Source organism: Gobio gobio, assembly GCF_949357685.1.
Source record: "Gobio gobio genome assembly, chromosome: 17".
Classification (NCBI taxonomy): domain Eukaryota; kingdom Metazoa; phylum Chordata; class Actinopteri; order Cypriniformes; family Gobionidae; genus Gobio; species Gobio gobio.
Window position 1 is genome coordinate 34,601,964 of NC_137110.1, and position 18,048 is coordinate 34,620,011.

The window sequence follows — 18,048 nt, forward strand, 5'->3', positions numbered from 1 at the left end:
AAAGGTGAGGATTTTAGAAATGGATAACAACAATTACCATTGCTTTGCTTCCTGCACAAGCGAAAAACTTCACTTCCATAACGGCAGCAAGCAGAGGTGGACAAGAGAAGACTGTTACTATAGAAACCAATGTCTGCAGACATGTACTTGTGTGGGAGCATAAACATAACACACACATGCTTGCTTGCACACACACACACACACACACACACACACACACACACGCACACGCACACACACACACACACACACACACACACACACACACACACACACACACACACACACACACACACACACACACACACACACACACACACACACTAAATTTCACATTTTCAGCCTTAATCAGTGTTCCAGTCAATTCCTTAGGGATACCCAACAATTGGTGATGTCCATATGTAAAAATTTACCTAAATATTGTCTTAGCAGCTATTTTAAAGCCCATTTAACCATCTACGCCAATAATATTCTGCAAGTTGTGCGCACTTTAATTGTTGTATTTTTTACAACAGGGCTCGAGATTTTGGACTTTCTAGTTTTGTCGTAAGCAAAACACACCATGAGTGAATCTCCCAAACGTCCAGCTAGAATGCCCAGCTCTCTGGAAAGACAAAAAATAAACAAAAAGCTGTCTGTTAATTTTGAGAAGTGCTAAATAGTAAATATTTTTTTCTTAGCCTGTTTGTTGCACCTTTTTTAGGTTATGCCAGTGGTGTAAATAATTTTATTCAACAATGTACAGTCTGTATGATGTATGATGACACAGGGTTGACAGCTACATTAAGCAGAATACCTACATGATGAGTTGTGCTTTTTTCCTCCTTAGTCAATTCTCATGCTGGCTTCCAGCATTTCAAATGCACTCCTACATTGCTACCAAGGCAACTAGGTAATGTTGTTGTTCCTATGGGCTTAGTAATTTCCAGCGAAATTGTGTATTATTCATAATAAAGGCAAATTACTGAAAAAATATATATGACTGAGATGAAATAACAACAATAACAATGTCCGCAGTGCCATCAGTTCTGTTTATTTTAAAGTCATTCATGGCTGTACATAAAAAGGGAACTATAACAGAACTATATCACTTATTTTACATTGCTTCATTATGACTGTGATTTGCTAAGTATGAGAAAAATCTCACAAAGTAAATTTGTATAGTTGACGTGAGCTGAAGTGTATTACTCTGGATAGAATGCTTTGACTCACCTGGAATCTTTTCTTTGACCAGATTTTCTTCATGGCCTCAGATGAATTTATTCTCCCTTTTAGATTAAACAACAGAGTCACTGTTTCCGCAGAGAATATCACTGTCTATTTCTAATCCCTACTCCTGGTTATTTTTGACTCATGTTTACACTCCTAATAGTCTCAATTATGTCGTTCCCAGAGCCTTTACCTCAGGAAGAATGTACTAGAATCCACAATTATGCAAAAAGCACTCAAAATAGTACAAACATCCAATCACGATCCTCATGTGACAAAGGAGAGTTCAGATTTCAGAGTTCTGGTTTAAAAAAAAGACAAACAAATTCCTCAGGTAAACAATAACATCCAAGCTCTTTTGGATCCCCCAGAATATCTTAAATGACAAACAAAAATCCAAGTGACAGGATATTCCAAGGCACAGCAGGAGGTGGAGGTCACAACAGACGGTCCTATTCACAACAGAAGGGATAAAAAATGCAGCAGCCAATGAGGCAGATCTTAGTGCAGTCAAAGCAAAAATAAGATGTTCAGCAGCCTTTGCGTGCACTCTCTCTTTCTCTCTCATCTCTTCCTTTGTCTCTGGTGCTGGTGTGAAGAGAGAGACTATTGGTCTCAGCACAAAGCATCAATTATATATTCTGTCAGGCAGTGATTGCGTCACACTACTCCCATGTCGATGGTGCTGCTGCTGGAATGGGAAAGTAGGAAAGCTGACACAGAATTAACTTTCTCTTCTCTTGCTACAATGACCTCTTTGCATTCTTTTATTCAGCGTACACAATGAGAATTATAAAATTTACATACAATTTAGTGTACAGCATGGAGAATGATATTCAATCTTCAACTGGCACACACATAAAATCACAATAAAACCACATAGACAAGAACAGTGTCGTAGATCAATTCATTTTCTAACCTAAGTCTACCTCAAGACAGAACAATTCATACTCTGAAGCAATGGCCTTATTATTTCAAATTTAGTTTGCAACTGCAGTTAATTCTTATTTTTAGTTTATATTGCAAATGAATTATGTAGCTTTAAGTTTAAGTTTTTGTGCTATATTTTATTAGATTTTCAATGTAGACTGAGCCAGATGACGGTGTGAACGAGGGGTGCAACGGTTTAAATTGGTCACGGTTCGGTTTGTATCGCGGTTTTAGGTTCACGGTTTCGGTGTGGTTCGGCATGTGCTATGTTCAGGGAAAAAAGGACTACAGTCAAATTAAAATAAAGAAAAAAATGTTTTATTAATAAGAACTTAAAAATAAGAACAAATCATCTAACTACAAGCTACAGCACAAAAAAATACAATAGAGCAAAGATACTAATAAAATAAACAGTGCTTTTCTGTTTTTTCAGGTAGATATAACAGTTTTTTTATGTACAGAAATTGAATAGAGTAATTAAAAGTAAAATAAAATTGTTTATTTATATTGCATATTTGACTGTATAAATTAAAGATTAATCCTTATTAAAGTTACAAAAGCCATTCAATCAAGAGCAGTGCATGATTTCCTTGTCTTTTGTTGTTTAACATTAAAAACACAGACAGCAGTAAAGGCTGCTGTGACTTTAAGACAATGCACAGATCCAACATATTGATACAGTTACACTTGCGTTGTCTTTCTCGGCTGTATAAGTTCACTTAAGGCATAACAGACTATTACTGATAGGATACATCAAGACGGACATGTTGACAATTTTTGTATGAATTTGTCTGTTGAAGCACAAGACTTGAATGACAAGTCAACATTTGCGTGCTGTCTGACATGTGTGCGCTTTGGATGAGTGCACACACAAACAAATCTTCTCACAGCAAGCGACTTCTCTTTTGTGTCTTCTTTTTGAATGTTTAAATTGACATGGCTTCAATTAGTTTAGTTGAAACACAGAAAGCAAAGTGTGCTGTTCAGGTCTCACCTGCGCTTGCGCGCCATCAATGGGATGACAACGTAAATGACTGGTCATATTAGAGCATACAGCACTCTTTTCAGCATACGACGCTCTACATTGAACAACGTTTACAAAGAGAGACCGTTTTGTTTACTTTGTTTTGATTATCACTGTTGCAATGTATTATTGGGAAGCCAACATGTGTATCCATCCACATTAGCAGAACTGTCTGTTTTACATGTTATTTTCAACAAACCATATTATAGATGCGTCATCAGATTTCAGATAAACCGCGGTGCAAGTACGTGGCGAACCGTGGGTGGAAAACAGAGCATATAGAGCAGGGGCGACAGTAGAAAACTGACATAGATGTAGATGGCACAATGGTAATGCAGGAAAATTAATGATAAGGATATGTCTCACTATGAAGATGAAGAGGATCCCCAATGGAGTCATAAAGAGAACACTGCGGAAGGGTAGTGCGCCCAGAGAGTCCCATTTGTAAGACTAGAAAACAGAGGCAAGTATGAGGTGAGTATTCACATTATTATTATTTTTAATTAACCACCTTGTGTAATATATAGGACGGGAAAAGAGAGCAGAAAGTGAGAGGAGGCTGAGAGTCTGGCGGATGCGTGACATGGCTGGTAGAGAGAGTTTTGGGCATATTCAGCCAAACGGCAGGAAGCGGCTCCCATTCAGCTGCTGTTAATGTCAGTACGTTCTGAGAAATCAAGAGATTTCCTGGATCTTGTGCTTAGACTGGCCACTTGACTGAAGATGATAGCCTGAAGAAAGGTGCCCAGCAGATGGAAGTAAGCCCTCTAGACTTGGGATATGAATTGTGGACCGTTGTCATATACTATGCCTTCCGAGATGCCAAAGTTCCAGAAGACATGTTGTAAGTGACAAGTGTCTCTACAGTCTCAAAGGATATTGGTAACACCTTCAGTAGAACCAGACAGCAGGCCTTGGAGAAACAGGCAAAAGCCGCCAGGATATTGAGACATCATACTGAATCTGGTGAGACCAGAACCGGGTGCAGATTAGTGAAAGATTTTGGGTTGAGGGAGTCCAGGAATGAATTCAGCAGGGTAACAGGAACAAATGTACAGTCGGCAGGGCTTCTAGTCAGCGCAGCACTAGATTATTTGTTCATCTAGTGTCCACATGGACTGATGATGGTGGAAAGAGGAAGAATGACTTCTAGGGCAGAGATCAGAGGATCAGTAGAATAAAGGCAAGAGAGGGCCTCAGCTTTTGTTTTGTTTATTTGACCCTGGGTGATGTGTGATATAAAATAGAAAAATAGAATCTGTTGAAAAATAAAGCCCACCAAGACTGGTAAGAGTCCAACCACTTTGCATTGCGAAGAAAGATGGTAGGCACCTGAGTGGTTTAATTATTGTAAAAGTTGGAATGGACCAGGACTTGCACCTTTTCAGGTTCTCTTTGTCTAGGGTGCCGATTCTGAGCATGAGGGGCTATTTGGTTTTCACTGGTACACTCTATAATTCCTTCACCAGCCTCACTCCACTCCCATAGCTCTCTACCCCGCCCTGCTTCATGCCAGTGCTGTCTCCAGTGGCAGTATTCGATTTGGATCCTGGCAAGATCCATGCAGTCCTGAACTGGCCCCAGCCTTGCTCTGTAAAACATCAATCCCTAACTGCCCTCACCAAAATACTTAAAGGCAATTCCTGTGGACATAGAGAGCCAGTCAAGTAGTGGTATCTGTCAAGAGTTATAAAAAAATGTACCTGAGACAGGAGTAGCAAACCTCATACGTCATACACATTACATCATTACATCGCTTTTCAAAATAGTAGTCAACAATATAATTCAATCATGAACAAAACATTTTCCCCTTTTTTAAAGAAGAGAAAATTACATCTGATCTAAGTAACATAGTCCTTTAACCAAATAGACTTCCGAAAATTACGTTTAGATCTAATGGTATCTTGTTTAGATCCGGAGTAGTTGGAAAGCATGGAAATGCAATGAGATGGGTATCAGCAATGCTGTGTGGTAGGACACTGATGATGAAGACAAAGGTAATCTTTAATAAATCCACAGGCAGATAAATCCAAACAGAGAGAGCGGCTTTCCACACAGCAACACAGACAAGACCTGACAGCAAATTAATAGACACAGAGGACATAAAGGCCCTGTGAAATCAAAATTGAAGTTTTTTAGCTTTAAGTAAGACTATGTTAGACTTAAGGTTAGGAATAAGCTGGTGTGTTCTAAAACAATGACAAAAATCATATTTAGGAGATATAAGTAGGGGTGCACCGATCCGATATTAGGATCGGATATCGGCCGCGATACTGACAAAATAGCTGGATCGGGGATCGGAAAAATTAACAGATCCACAAGCCGATCCAGGTGTTTTTTTCCGTCGCAGCAGAACCTACGTCATTCGTCAGCTTCACGTGTGTCGCATGCTAGAAGAGACTCGGCTGTGTGGAGGAGATATTTCACGCTTGCCACGCCAACTAGTTCGTCGCTGTTTCGAGGGTATTACTGCAAAGTAAGGGTCTTTCCTGCATTGACATTTTTTTGACGGCCAAAGCCTAATTTGATGAGTTATTGTGATTTACGAGCGATGTAGAACAGATGCTGCGCTTGTGACTGAGTGACAGAGAGACCGATCTGAGAGCTCATCCCCCGCGCGCGCTCTCTGGGTCTTCAAAATAATCAGTGTTCGCTCATATTTCACATATTAATCCAAATCAAAAGCTCGGAAGACCGAAACCATGTTGCACGTGACACATTCGGACAATTTTGTCCTTGAATTATCACTGGGTGTGAATTGCGCTCAAAAAACATTGACTCTTCTCTGACCAGCTGACATAAAGCATACTTTCAATAAGCGGGAGACAAATTATATCCAGTTATGAAGTGTTTTTTGTGTGTTGACATCTTTCGCGATGTTCTAACAGACGGGATTCGTACACAACGCGTCTGCTAATGTCCGATTCGTGACCTAATGACTCCTTTGAACCGAATCATTTTAACGACTGGCCAGAACAACTGATCTGTCCAACACTGAACTCATGAACTCAGTTTATTAATTTACTCAGAACGCAACTGAAATGAGAACACAAGTGTGCTTACCCATTTTAGCAAGAGTGGATAGTAAGAATTATTTTTAATTATCAACAGTATTTCATCTTATTTCTGTTGACAATGTGTAGTAAAATAAATAGGCCTAGCCTACAATCATTTAATCTGGAGTGAGGTGAAACCAGAACAAAGTTGTTATTAGCTAGCTGAAATTTTTTATTAAATTGCATATGGTAGAAAATTAGACTATTTGTTAATTTGTAATGCTACTTTTTAATATTGATATGATTATATACCAAAACAATTATCTGTAGTGTAAAAAACTGTAGTGACAGTTTTTGGTAACTGTCAGATTACTATTGTATGTTTGACCAATACACAGTTTTTTGTTTCCACTGCTACATTTTATTTATTTAAAGAAGTTAGATTACATTCTATTTTAGATTTGAATGCACAATTGTTTTTTAAATAAATAAGAATTCAACACCTTACATACATCTGTTATTTTGTCTTAGTTATGTTTAGTTAGTAAAGTCTGGTGCCTTTAGTCTCTTCAAGGAAGGTATAAGGTGGAAGATATACAGTTTATTATTAATTCAACAATATATCGGATCGGTATCGGGTATCGACAGATACACAAAGCCCAGGCATCGGTATCGGTATCGGGACTGAAAAAGTCGGATCGGTGCACCCCTAGATATAAGCATTCAAAACGTACAGTCTCTCACTCTCACAGATTTTTATGACATCACCGCAGACTTCAGCTTCTCATCACATCTTCTGTCCAATCAAATGCTCTCTAGAATCTGAAGTGTCCTGCCCCCTACACTATAAATAGACGCTGCGGCTGAAATTGTCAGTTGTTCAGACAGTGTAAATATGCTTTCAGTTGAGGCGAATTAAGTCTGGTTTCACGTTAGTTTCACGCGCACCGAGGCAAAGCACGGTGTGTCTCAATCAGCTCCCTAGTTCAGTAGTTAGGGTACTGATCAGGGAGTCAGCCCATTGATTTATACCCTGATCAGTGCCCTGACTACTGAACTAGGGAGCTGATTGAGATGCACCCATAGACTGTATTGGCTGTTTTAAAAAGGGGAGGAAATGCTTACAGCTGGAGCCGTTTCAGGGGAAATTACGTCAACACATTGAATAATGCTGCGGGTTTCAAGGCACTTCAGTGGGCTTTTAAGTATACAAGCAAATGAGGATAATTAACAACACACACCTGAACTTAATGAGAACTAATCAGAAGCCATGACAACTAACTCAACTATGGAAAACGGTGCAAACTGAAAACAAATTTCAAACTAAATAAGACTGTGACAACGGGAAGCATTCCATGTCTTTCCATCACTAAAAACGTATGTACCCAAGTCTTTTGGCAACCATGAGTCCCTTAAGAACATGCAAGGGGTTCCATACCCTCACTTTATCCCCCACCTGGACACAAGGAGTACAAGCACCGGTAGCGCCTGGACTGATCAGAAACACAATTATTCATTATGTTATATATATTCACAAAGTGGCAACAAAGGAACGCCAGCGAGATTAAATTTAAGGCTTATGATGTAAAAAAGCACTGGCCATAGGAAAGATAGACACAGGACCATAAAACGGACTTCTCTCCATTAATTCATACACAAACCTTTCTATGAATGAACATGAAAATCCTTAGGACATTGTGTGTAAGTGTTTTTTTATATTGTCTTTTTGTATTGTATGTTTTATGCATGCCTTATGATACAACTACTAGCTAGTTCATGTTACATAATCCATATCATGCTTCCTATCAACATAACCATTGTTTAACGCCTTGCACATTGGTGTATATAACCTCCTTATAACATGTATTGTACGCTTGTTGTATTAACCCTCTGGGGTCGACAAACGCACTGGAGCATTTTGCTGGATTTTACCACATTTTACAATGATTATACATCATTCGAAACTGTAAAAGGTATTGTAACTGTATTTTTACATGAACATGTACACATTGACTAATTTGGGCCAAACTATATTGCTATACTGAGATGAGTGAAAGCGATAAAATGTCTTTGTATAAGCAGCATATTAAACTGCAAATGGACATTTATATGTTTTATAATATAACATAAATGCAATATATAATATGTTACAGAAGTAATATGAATGATGATTTCGTTGACCTGTTTTGGATAAATTATGAAGTGTTTACTGTAAAATAGCCTACTGGCACATCAATGAAGCTTTTGTTCGCAAATTTCAGCTCATATGCTAAATATATAATATACAAATTTTGTTCACATACTGTGCAACAATACATGCATGTATGAGATCACAAAGATCACGTTTTCTGTAAAGAGTGGACATTATATTAATGTTAATACAATAGTTGTTTTGATCCTGTTATCAGTATGCTCACAGGTGGGATTTTTTCTTCACAGATTTGAGAATTACAGTGACCTGATACCGGCTCACTTTGGACATATTCTGCATGAATATGGTGAAGGTGAGTTCACTTACTAGAAGCAGGAACGTTTTTTTTTTTCCTGTGCATAGAAACACCAAACGCCTTGGAAATGCCAGGTATGTGATGTTCACTCGTATATTTGATCAGGATTTGTTTCCAGGCATGACTGTGTACTCAAAATGTGCCATTGACCTTCATTTATATTTGGATTATACGTATTGTTGAAAACTATATTCTAAATAAACTACAAACAAAATGATTGAGATCTTGATTTATGTGAATGAGTAGGCAAGATTATTTTCACATCATTTCGAAGCAAAAACTCTAGGCGACAAGAACCATTTCTCAAAAGTCTTGTGGGAACATATTTAATGTTTTTTTTTGTGACTTTGTTTTTCAATAACCACATATAACCGTTATTTTCTCCAAAATACAAACATGTACATACATGTTGCTTACATATTATTGCAGCCCGGTTTGTGCTGAATTCATCCATTTATATGTTTATAAGCAACTGAAAAAATTACAAATGTCAGGACATGACAAAACTTCTCTAGGGTCCCAAAACTCCCTCAGACCCCAGAGGGTTAATTAAATTATAAAGGGACACAAAACTGCCAGTCGACTCTAATTATGCAAAGGAGTCAGCTTCCAAACAAAGGATCTTTTCCCACTTGAAATTTACACCTTTCTCATTGGTAAAGCCAAACTCGAGAGGTGTGACCTCCACAGAAGTTAAAGGGCACTGTCTCAGTGACCCTTACTCTCTTCCTGCTTCTTTCTTTTTCTGTTTGCTGTTCATGTGTGACCTCACTTTGTCCCAGAGCCAGCGCAGCCACGCCGATGGGGCCTCAATACATCAAGCCATGTCATAACTTTCCTCTCTTTCCGACAACACTAGAGTCAGGCTAACATCACAATTCACCATTTCTTCATTCAATCAGGAAGAACTTGATTGCAACTTCACCACCATTGGACTTTTAAACCATCAAGACTTTCTCCTGAGACTGCATCCAAACGCTCATTCAATGGCTAAGACATTGCAAGTATATTGTACATTTAACTAACTAAACAGAGGTTTAGTATAAGCTTGTATAACCCCTCGTTACCAAGGCGTTGATGATCCTGTTACGGTGGTTAAATCTTTCCCCTCCAGCACTTAAAAAAAAAAATGTTTCCAGACACCGCCAATATTTTTTATCTTTTTTTTAAACACATTTTTCAAGGGCCCCCAGAATATTTGTTGAATTTATATCTGAAAATGCAATACATCAAAAGAAAGAACAGAGCCTCTGCTTGTTAACAACAACAAAACATTTTATTCTAGCTAAATACATTCTTTTTTAATCAGCACCTAAATGTGGGTAAGTTTCATAAAAATCAACATTTTGAGCGAAAAGCGTGGGGAAAAAAGTGTTATAATTAATTATTAATTTTTCCCTTTTGAGCTCATTTGCTACACACCCGCTTAGCATCAGTAACCCTTCAGTGAACAGTCATATCAGTTGGTGAGTGCACAGGAGCAGATGGTAAAATAGACAGCCTTGCAGCAGCAGACGTAAACTCAACACCGTTATCAGTAACTTTACTCAAAGGATTTCCATGGCGGCTGAAGACTGATGACAGAAACAAAGCCACAGAATCTGTAGTGGCAGTGTGAGTAAATGAAACCTCAGGCCATTTGCTGTATCAGTCAGTTAATGTTATAGCAAACCTACAGTCAGATGCAGCAGTGTCAAATGGTCTGACTATATCCATAGGCACTTTCTGTACGGTCCATCTGGCATGGTCCATATGGAGAGGAGCAGGTTGTGGCTTGACAGTTTTGTTTTGACAGCATCTTGAACCTGAACATGCATCCAACCAATAGAGATCACCTCTCATTGTTTAGTTTTCACTTCTCCCTGATGTCCATTGTGCGCTATGGAGACCAGCACAGATCGAAGAGCAACAGGTGCAATCAGCCGTGAGCCTCAGAAGAGGACGTTGTCCTTAACAGACACTTATTATTGACGGACACAGACACAGTTTATTTATACAAAGTTTGGTTAGAGCAGGAAGAAACAAGAAGCACATGCACTATCTACATCAGCAGCATACAGAGAATTACAGGTGGCAGATAAACATGCAAACATTCCTCATCAACAGGAGCTGGAGCTACAACGTTATCTGCAGGAGAAGCACAAAAGGGCAAACATGACAGATAATCAGCAGGGGCATTCATCAAGAAGAAGACCTTCCACTGAAACATTATGGCCTATAAACAGCAGGCTGGTTTGTCTTTATTGAGCTGCAAGCCAGCAGCTTCTAGTAGTTGTTAGACCACTTGAAGTGCTTTGTCATGTATAGACATGTCTCGTCCATAGATAATAATGTCATCAAGGTAATTTTCAACCCCTGACAAGCCAATGAGGAGGATGGTCATCATCTTCTGGAATGCCGCAGGTGCTGAAACCAAACCATAAGGAACACAACAGAAATGGAACAGTCCATTGTAAGTAATAAAGGCTGTGAGGTCACAACTGTCCTCATGCAGTGGCACTTGGTAGTAAGCATTAGTCAGGTCAATAGTAGAGAAAACAGCATATCACTTTAGCACAGAGAGTTCATTCATGAGTGGCAATGGAAAAGAGTCCACAATCAATGCTTTATTTGGCTCTCTGAGGTCAGCGCACATCTTAATTTTACCAGATTTTTTCTGTAACAACAATTGGTGACACCCATGCAGAGGTGTTGATGCATTCTATCAACCCACTTAGTGACAGTCACAGTACAAGGAGAAGCAGGCACACAAAGGGAATTAGGAGGAAGGACTTGATTGTTTTCAATCCTCTCATTAGGTCACTCCCCATGAGTGGTGTCCTTTTGTCCACAATGAAGAACGTGGCCGGAAATGATTGGTCATGTAGGGACGCGATTACTGACAAACAATCAACAACCGGAATTTGAATACATCACAAGCCTGGCTATGGGTTGCGACAGCACAATGTTACTGAAATGGCATGCACAAGTGCTGTAAGGCAGGATAGGTACAGAAGACCCACTGTCAACCACTAAATCCACTACACAAGTCTGTACGTCAGAAGTAGATATAGTCGCCGTGCTTGTAATGCTGGGAGTACAAGCTGAATATTACTTGTTTATCTCTGTCCATTGTGAGATCAATTTCGAGTAAATGTCTCACGTATTAATGGGCTAAGCACATTCTATATTAACTGATCGCAAATCATTTCATCAGTACTGGCACTAAACTCACATAAAACAACAAGCTCTCGCAAAGCAACAACATACTGTAAGACGTTGTGTTAGCTTTTGGAACAAAGTAGGCTTTCAATCGATCCTTATACGTTGTACCTGTGTTAAGCAATGAGTAGAAATCTGTTGTCTGTCTCTGTGTGCCAAGGCAGTGAAGCAGTGCAGCTCTCCGTTTTTCATCCGGTCAGATTGTATCAATAACTCATAGATCATTTTCAAATATAATTTCAGCATGTTCAGCATGTGCTAAACGTCATAGCAGGTTCACTGGGGCAAGGCAGGAAAAAAACACTACTACATAGCATTACTACATGTACTTACTAGTAATAACAGTAAATTATGCATAATTACAAGTAACCCTATACCAAACCTTAACCCTAAACGTAACTCTACAGTATATGTATGTAGTTAATTCATTTTACTCAGTACGTACAATGTAACTACGTCACCTTAAAATAAAGTGTAACCAAAAAACTTGTGTAAGGCACGTTAGCAACAGCCATCTTCATGACCAACGATAGGGAAAAATGCCTCCTCATTGCCAATTTGTGGTATCTGTCAGGAGTTATAAAATTATGATGCACACAAGACAGGAGTAGCGAACTTCATCCATCTTATTTATTCACTTCCGTTCTCACACACATTATGTCTTTACATCACCTTTCAAAATAGAAGTCAGCAATATAATTCACTCATGAACACAACACAAGCATTCAACAGTTCATCTCGGCACATATTCTGACCCTTCCAGACCCTGACTTGCCCTTCATAGTGAGCCGTATTATCTCAAAGAGCCAGGAGGAACAACAAGCTTCATCCTTATGCCTGCTTGCATTGACTCACCCCAGTCACCCACAAGTTGTTCCAAACCTGTATGAATTTCTTTCTTCTGCTGAACACAAAAGAAAATATTTTGAAGAATGTCTGTAACCAAACAGTTGATGGGCCCCATTGACTTTCATAATATTTTTTTTCCATCCCTTACGAAAAATTATTATTCAAACTTGTGCTAATCATATTTCTTTTAAACTAAAAATAAGGAAGTATACTTTCAGTGTACTTTTTATGTACTTCACCGAAATATACTTTATGTACTGCTCAGATATATACTTAAAATTGCACTTAAGTAGCCTATACTTGATATATACTGACAGAAAAGTATTTGGCCTATACTTGTTCTAAATGTTTTGATCAAGATATATTTAAAAGTATAATTAGGTATTCTAAGTAGTTTAATTAAAACATTAAACAGCATATGAATTCAAAACTGCCTAACGTTACCGAATGAAATGTCCACCCATGAAGGGTTAACACCCTCTGTGTTTTGATCATTCTGAGAAGAAAACGTTTTTTTTGTTTAAAATGTTACCTTTTTTTAATGAAACGTATACATATTTAAGTGTTGATAACAAACGATGCATGAAACTAGAATAAAAAATTTTAAAATGGAAAGAGTTTAAGTTAAAGGTATATTTCAAGTATAAAAAATCAATACCTAAATAGGAACATAGAAGTATACTTAAAGTGCAAAAATAATATATAAACAGTAAACGATAAGTATGATGTTATGTAGCCTGACGTCGTCATACTCAATTCTAGTCAGAATATGAGTCTGATACTGCTCCATTGGGCTGTGATTATGGGGCGTGTTTCAACCGAACCAGGAAAGACCTCAATTGGATAGACCTACAACCAATCAGAGCAACGGAGCGACGCATAGTTGTCAACAGAACTCAACTGCACGCACGCAGGATGAAGTAAAAGAAAATTAGTGGAAACGATCTTTGCCTGTGTTGTAAAAAAGAATTTAAGGATACACAGAGTACTTACCAACACGGTCATCATTTTTGAGAGAAATAGTAAAGGTGAAGGCATAAACGAACAAGTTGAACCATTTAGGATTAGAATGAATTCAACCCAAGCACTCTTTGGTGACGTGAATGCTGTTTATCATCTGTACATCATCGTATAAAGCCCGCCCTGATAATTTAATTGGTCCGAACAGCTTCTGTTTTGGCTTAGTTGCTCCACAACGGATCAAGTCCAGACCGAATTTCCCGAACTCAAATGTTGTGGGCGGGGCTAAATTCGGCTGGCATCCAGGCTAGATGTTATGTTCAAAATGAAAACTTTAAGTACTCTTGCAGTATAAAACTACTAAACCAGTAGTTTACTGGGAGTGTACTTCAAAGTGTACTTTCATAAACTAAAAAATGTGCTACAAGTATTTGACTAGTAAACTATCAGTACCTATAAGTTCACTTGTAGTATAGTTGCAGTACATTCAAAAATCGTATTTACTACACTTAAAGTATATGTAAAAGTATACTTTGATACACTAAAAAGTAGGCCAACTTAGTCCCAAGTATTGAAATAGTACACTTACTAGTATACTTCTAGTACATCACTATTAGAACAAAATATACTTAAAAATATACTTTAAGTTTACTTAAGTATACTTAATTAAATTAACTTAAAGTATACTTATGTTTTGTAAGGGATGCACCAACATAAATTACAAAGCTTTTAATACAAATCATCACCATTACTAAAATGTAACATATTTTGACTGTACTAAAAGTAATTGGTATGACAGAAATGTCATTGTTTCAAATTAATCTATAAGGGGATTAGACTTTGTTTTCATTAAAACTGTGCCCATCACAAACACACACTCACACACACTCTCTCACACACACACAGTTTTGTTTCGCTATCTAAGTGAGGACATTCCATAGCCGTAATGGTTTTTATACTGTACAAACTGTACATTATATCCGCCTACACTACCCCTAAACCTACCCATCACAGGAAACATTCAGTATTTTTACATTTTTAATTAAACATTGTTTAGTATGTTTTTAAAGCTATTTTAAATATGAGGACATATGAAATATCCTCATATTTCATGTTTACATCGTAATAATACCCGTATCATTATACACATTTGTGTCCTTATAAATCATAAACACACACACACACACACACACACACACACACACACACACAAGAAATCTGGACTTCAATAGGCTAATTCGTTTTTGATCCATGAATTTATCCACTGACCTACAACATTTTGGAACTGGCAGTGACAGATGCAAGGATGAAGTTATCAAAATAAATGTCACAAGTTCACTTGATTTTTCAGGTTTCTGTGCTTTGTGTTAGGTTTTTTTATTTAGAAATTTGATATTTCATGTTCTTTTGTAGTTTAGTTTATGGTCTTTGTAGTTCTTTTGTAATGACCATACCCTAATTTTTTTTCAGGTGTTCATTATTTCCTATTGTTTTGTGTTTTGTCTTGTCTTTTGTGGATTATTGTTTGGTTGGATGGAGCTGTGGTGGTCAAGGACTATGTGTCATTTCATGTGTTTCATGGTCAAGTCATGGATTATGTTTAGCCATCTTTTATCTTCATCTAGATCCGGTATCCTGGCTTTATTTCAAGGCTACGTTACATGAATATTTGATTGGACCAAAAAAAGTGATTGCTCCTTCAAATGAAAAAATAAGCTCTGCGATCATTATACATCATAATGTTATTGCTTACATTTCCTATATTATATTACCTTATTTATCCATGCACAGGGGAGGCAGACGGATACTTTGTGTGTGGGCTTTGTGTGCCCTCTGACCCCCAACCAAATAAATATAGCCACCACCAAATAAATATATAAATAAATGCCTTTGCAATTTTGTGACATTACAATAAACATACCTTTAACCCCCACCCCTTAATTTTTTCTATAAATGTTGTGTTGCTTTGTGTAAGATGTTACAGTCATGTTAAAGTAAAAAATCTAAATGGTTTTACAAACCTAATTCAGAGCAAACCAGATACTTATAGCATACTTATAGTTGGCTCTGCCACACAAAGATATAAATCTGAATTCAGATTTAAATTGCACAAACCCAACTCACCTTGTTCTTCCCCCTTCCTAGAACTAACAGTTCCCGTCCTCACACTACTTGAAGCATTCCTCTGATCAAACAGCTTTTGCTTTATCATGTCCTCCAGTCCGATGATCTCATTCCTGACTTATCCCTAGATCACAAAAGTAAAGCTTATATTTTCCTCCCTACAAGGGTGGAAATTTCACCCTTTTGTCCATGTATGTTTCTCTTACTGGATTCTACCTCAGAACTCACTGATGTTGTTGGGAGAGTCCAGTGGTCTATTTTGAGTGGTATAATAAACCCTTAGTGGACCCCTCTCACACTCTGCCTTTCACTAATACCATCAGATTACCATGAAGGCAGTTTTTGGCACAGCTCTTCAGCATAGCTCTTCTTTTTATCTGTGAATTTCACAACAAAATCACAACAAAAAATCTTCCATGGTCATATTTTTGTCAATCCCATTGCTTGTGCCTCAGGTGTGCTTCCCCAACCACTAATATATTCTGTGCTCCTCTTTATTAGTTTTCACACAAAGTCAATATTTATTTAATTAGTCAAGCAAAGAATTGTCCCACTGTGTTTTCATTAAGCAACTATTCATTCACTAAATGGGAAATACATTTCTAACTGGATAAATGATGCTTAGAAATTCCTAAACTCCTGGGCCGATTACTTGTTATCATTGTGGGTCTAAATAAAAACACAGGCAGCAGTCCAACACAACCACATCTATAATTGAGGATGATGTGTAGCAGAGTAACAGTAAATCTGTAACTGGAGCTCTGGCACATTCCAAGCTGTAAATATCCAGAGATAGACAGATAGAGAGACTGTGGGGAGAAGAGATACACAGTCCCTAAAAGAGAAAGAGTGAGAGGTGCTGAGTGTTCTGACAGCTGATGCCCCTGCAGTCATAGCCATTGATTGTGTTGTAGCTGGTGTAGCTCTTGTGTATTTTAGATACAGAACAGCAATAACTCACAGAACTTGAATTGGTTTGGAAGCATTTCAGTTTACACAGTGTACCTCTATTATTCAAAAAGAATAAAATAATCTACTGTAAGGTCTATGGTCTACAAAAAATGTGCAAAAACTATATATTACATTTTTAAAAGTTTCTAAAAGTGATTTTCACAGAAATGCCATAGAAGAACCATTTTGGGTTCCCCAAAGAACATTTAAGTGAAAAGTTCTTATAACAATATTCTTTTCTTGCTGATTTTAATCATCTCAAGAACCCTTTCCCACGATAAAGAACATTTTGTGGTTTGGTATGGTTCGATGGAGGTTGAAGATTCTTTATAAAACCAATAAACCTTTATTTTTAAGAGTGTAGAGATAACAGCTTGTCATGGGCAGTTTGCTTAAAGGGACATCTTTGTAACTTATTTACCCCTAAAAGGTTTATAGCAGTGCTTCAATGGGAACATATTACTCTAAGGCACTAATGTGCACCTTTTAGGGCTAGTTAAGGTACAAAGTTGTCCCTTTAAGGGGAATTGCCCCAGTGGGTCACCATGATTTTGTCAAGACATGTTCCTGGATCAACATATTTTGTTGATCCTGGAACAACATTCCCGTCAGAAAATGTAGTCCTAACACGATCCCTACCCCTAAACCTAAACCTAAACCTAACCCTACCCACAACTTATCCCTTATGTCAGAGGAAAATGATAGTTGAATAGCACAGATGTAGAAGCATCTGGTTGTAAGTCTAAACTTGACATAAACTGTAAACTTGTCCCTCAAATCTGATTGGAACGTTGTTCCAGAAACATGTTGCACTTGGTGAAATCAGGTTCCGTGTTGTACTTGGTGAAATCACATTCACCGCCACAGTGACTGTTGTACAATTAGGTTCAGAACCACTGAAGGAAATAAAGCCATTCAATGCCATGCATCAAACCAAGAGAGTTAAGACAAAGTAATAGTTCAGCCATGAAACTCTAATCACGCTCGGATTGGTTCATCAAACATAAGTTTCCCAGTCCATCTAATTCAAGTATTCATTATCTTGTCTCTATAACCTCAACGAATCAAAGAATGCACTATGCCATGCACTATGCAAGTTTTCTTTCTAGCCCTCCACCTCCCCAGCACCACTTGTCTAGATCTGCTGGGGGTTTCCTTCTCTCTAGCAGCAGCATCATGTTTCCTTTAATTTATGTTCAGAGAATTTAGCAGAAGCAAATCATACTTGCTCTGCAGCAGCAGCAGCAGCAGCGTTGCAGATCTAGTCCGCCAAGACCAAACCTATGTACCCTTCATT

The 18,048-nt window shown here is 37.9% G+C and overlaps 1 protein-coding gene across 4 annotated transcripts in view; it reads right to left on the reverse strand.

Annotated features, from left to right (window-relative positions):
• spega (striated muscle enriched protein kinase a) overlaps positions 1–18,048 on the reverse strand; it is an 86,031-nt gene that overhangs the window by 66,229 nt on the left and 1,754 nt on the right. Inside the window, exon 1 of one of the 4 annotated variants that reach the window (XM_079841007.1) lies at positions 15,801–16,047. The exons of the other annotated variants lie outside the window; for them this stretch is intronic. Within the exon in view, the coding sequence (XP_079697133.1) occupies positions 15,801–15,888 (88 nt within the window). The 5' untranslated portion in view covers positions 15,889–16,047. Of the gene's footprint in view, positions 1–15,800; positions 16,048–18,048 lie in introns of those variants that run through there. 4 annotated transcript variants of the gene reach the window in all.